The sequence below is a fragment of the Penaeus monodon genome, chromosome 34, assembly GCF_015228065.2.
Source record: "Penaeus monodon isolate SGIC_2016 chromosome 34, NSTDA_Pmon_1, whole genome shotgun sequence".
Classification (NCBI taxonomy): domain Eukaryota; kingdom Metazoa; phylum Arthropoda; class Malacostraca; order Decapoda; family Penaeidae; genus Penaeus; species Penaeus monodon.
This window is the reverse complement of record NC_051419.1, coordinates 30,848,324-30,848,705: the sequence shown is the minus strand read 5'-3', so window position 1 is coordinate 30,848,705 and position 382 is coordinate 30,848,324. Positions and strand designations below refer to the sequence as shown.

The 382-nt window shown below is 42.4% G+C and overlaps 1 protein-coding gene across 4 annotated transcripts in view; it reads right to left on the bottom strand.

Moving 5' to 3' along the window:
- Positions 1–382, bottom strand: part of LOC119594713 (gamma-tubulin complex component 2-like) — a 15,511-nt gene that overhangs the window by 12,023 nt on the left and 3,106 nt on the right. For all 4 annotated transcript variants that reach the window (XM_037943770.1, XM_037943773.1, XM_037943769.1 and 1 more), the window contains one exon: positions 52–244. In XM_037943770.1, the coding sequence (XP_037799698.1) occupies positions 52–244 (193 nt within the window). The remainder of the gene's footprint in view (positions 1–51; positions 245–382) is intronic.

Genomic DNA, 382 nt, shown 5'->3' with positions numbered 1-382 from the left:
AAAAAGGAGAAAAAAGCAAAGAAATAAAACAACAAAGGCCAGCTAACAAACCTCATTGAGTTGGTCCTTTGAGAGTTTTGTCTCCGCCGCATGTTCGATCTCGGAGACGATGCTGGGAACCGTCGTAAATGATAGACCCTCTTCCTTCATCTTCGACCTGGAGCCACTCTCTATCGCCTTCCTCACTTCTTCGTCTTCAACCAAACCACTCAGAAACACCACCAAGGGATCTAGGTCTCGCACGCTGCATTCGAGAAAGGGAACACACCCTTTTTAATAAATACTTTCATATTCGTAATTTGACTATTGTAAAAAGCCACACTCAGTTTAACATGCTCTAAAGTAACTTCAACAATTGCTTTCAGACTGAACACAACCACAT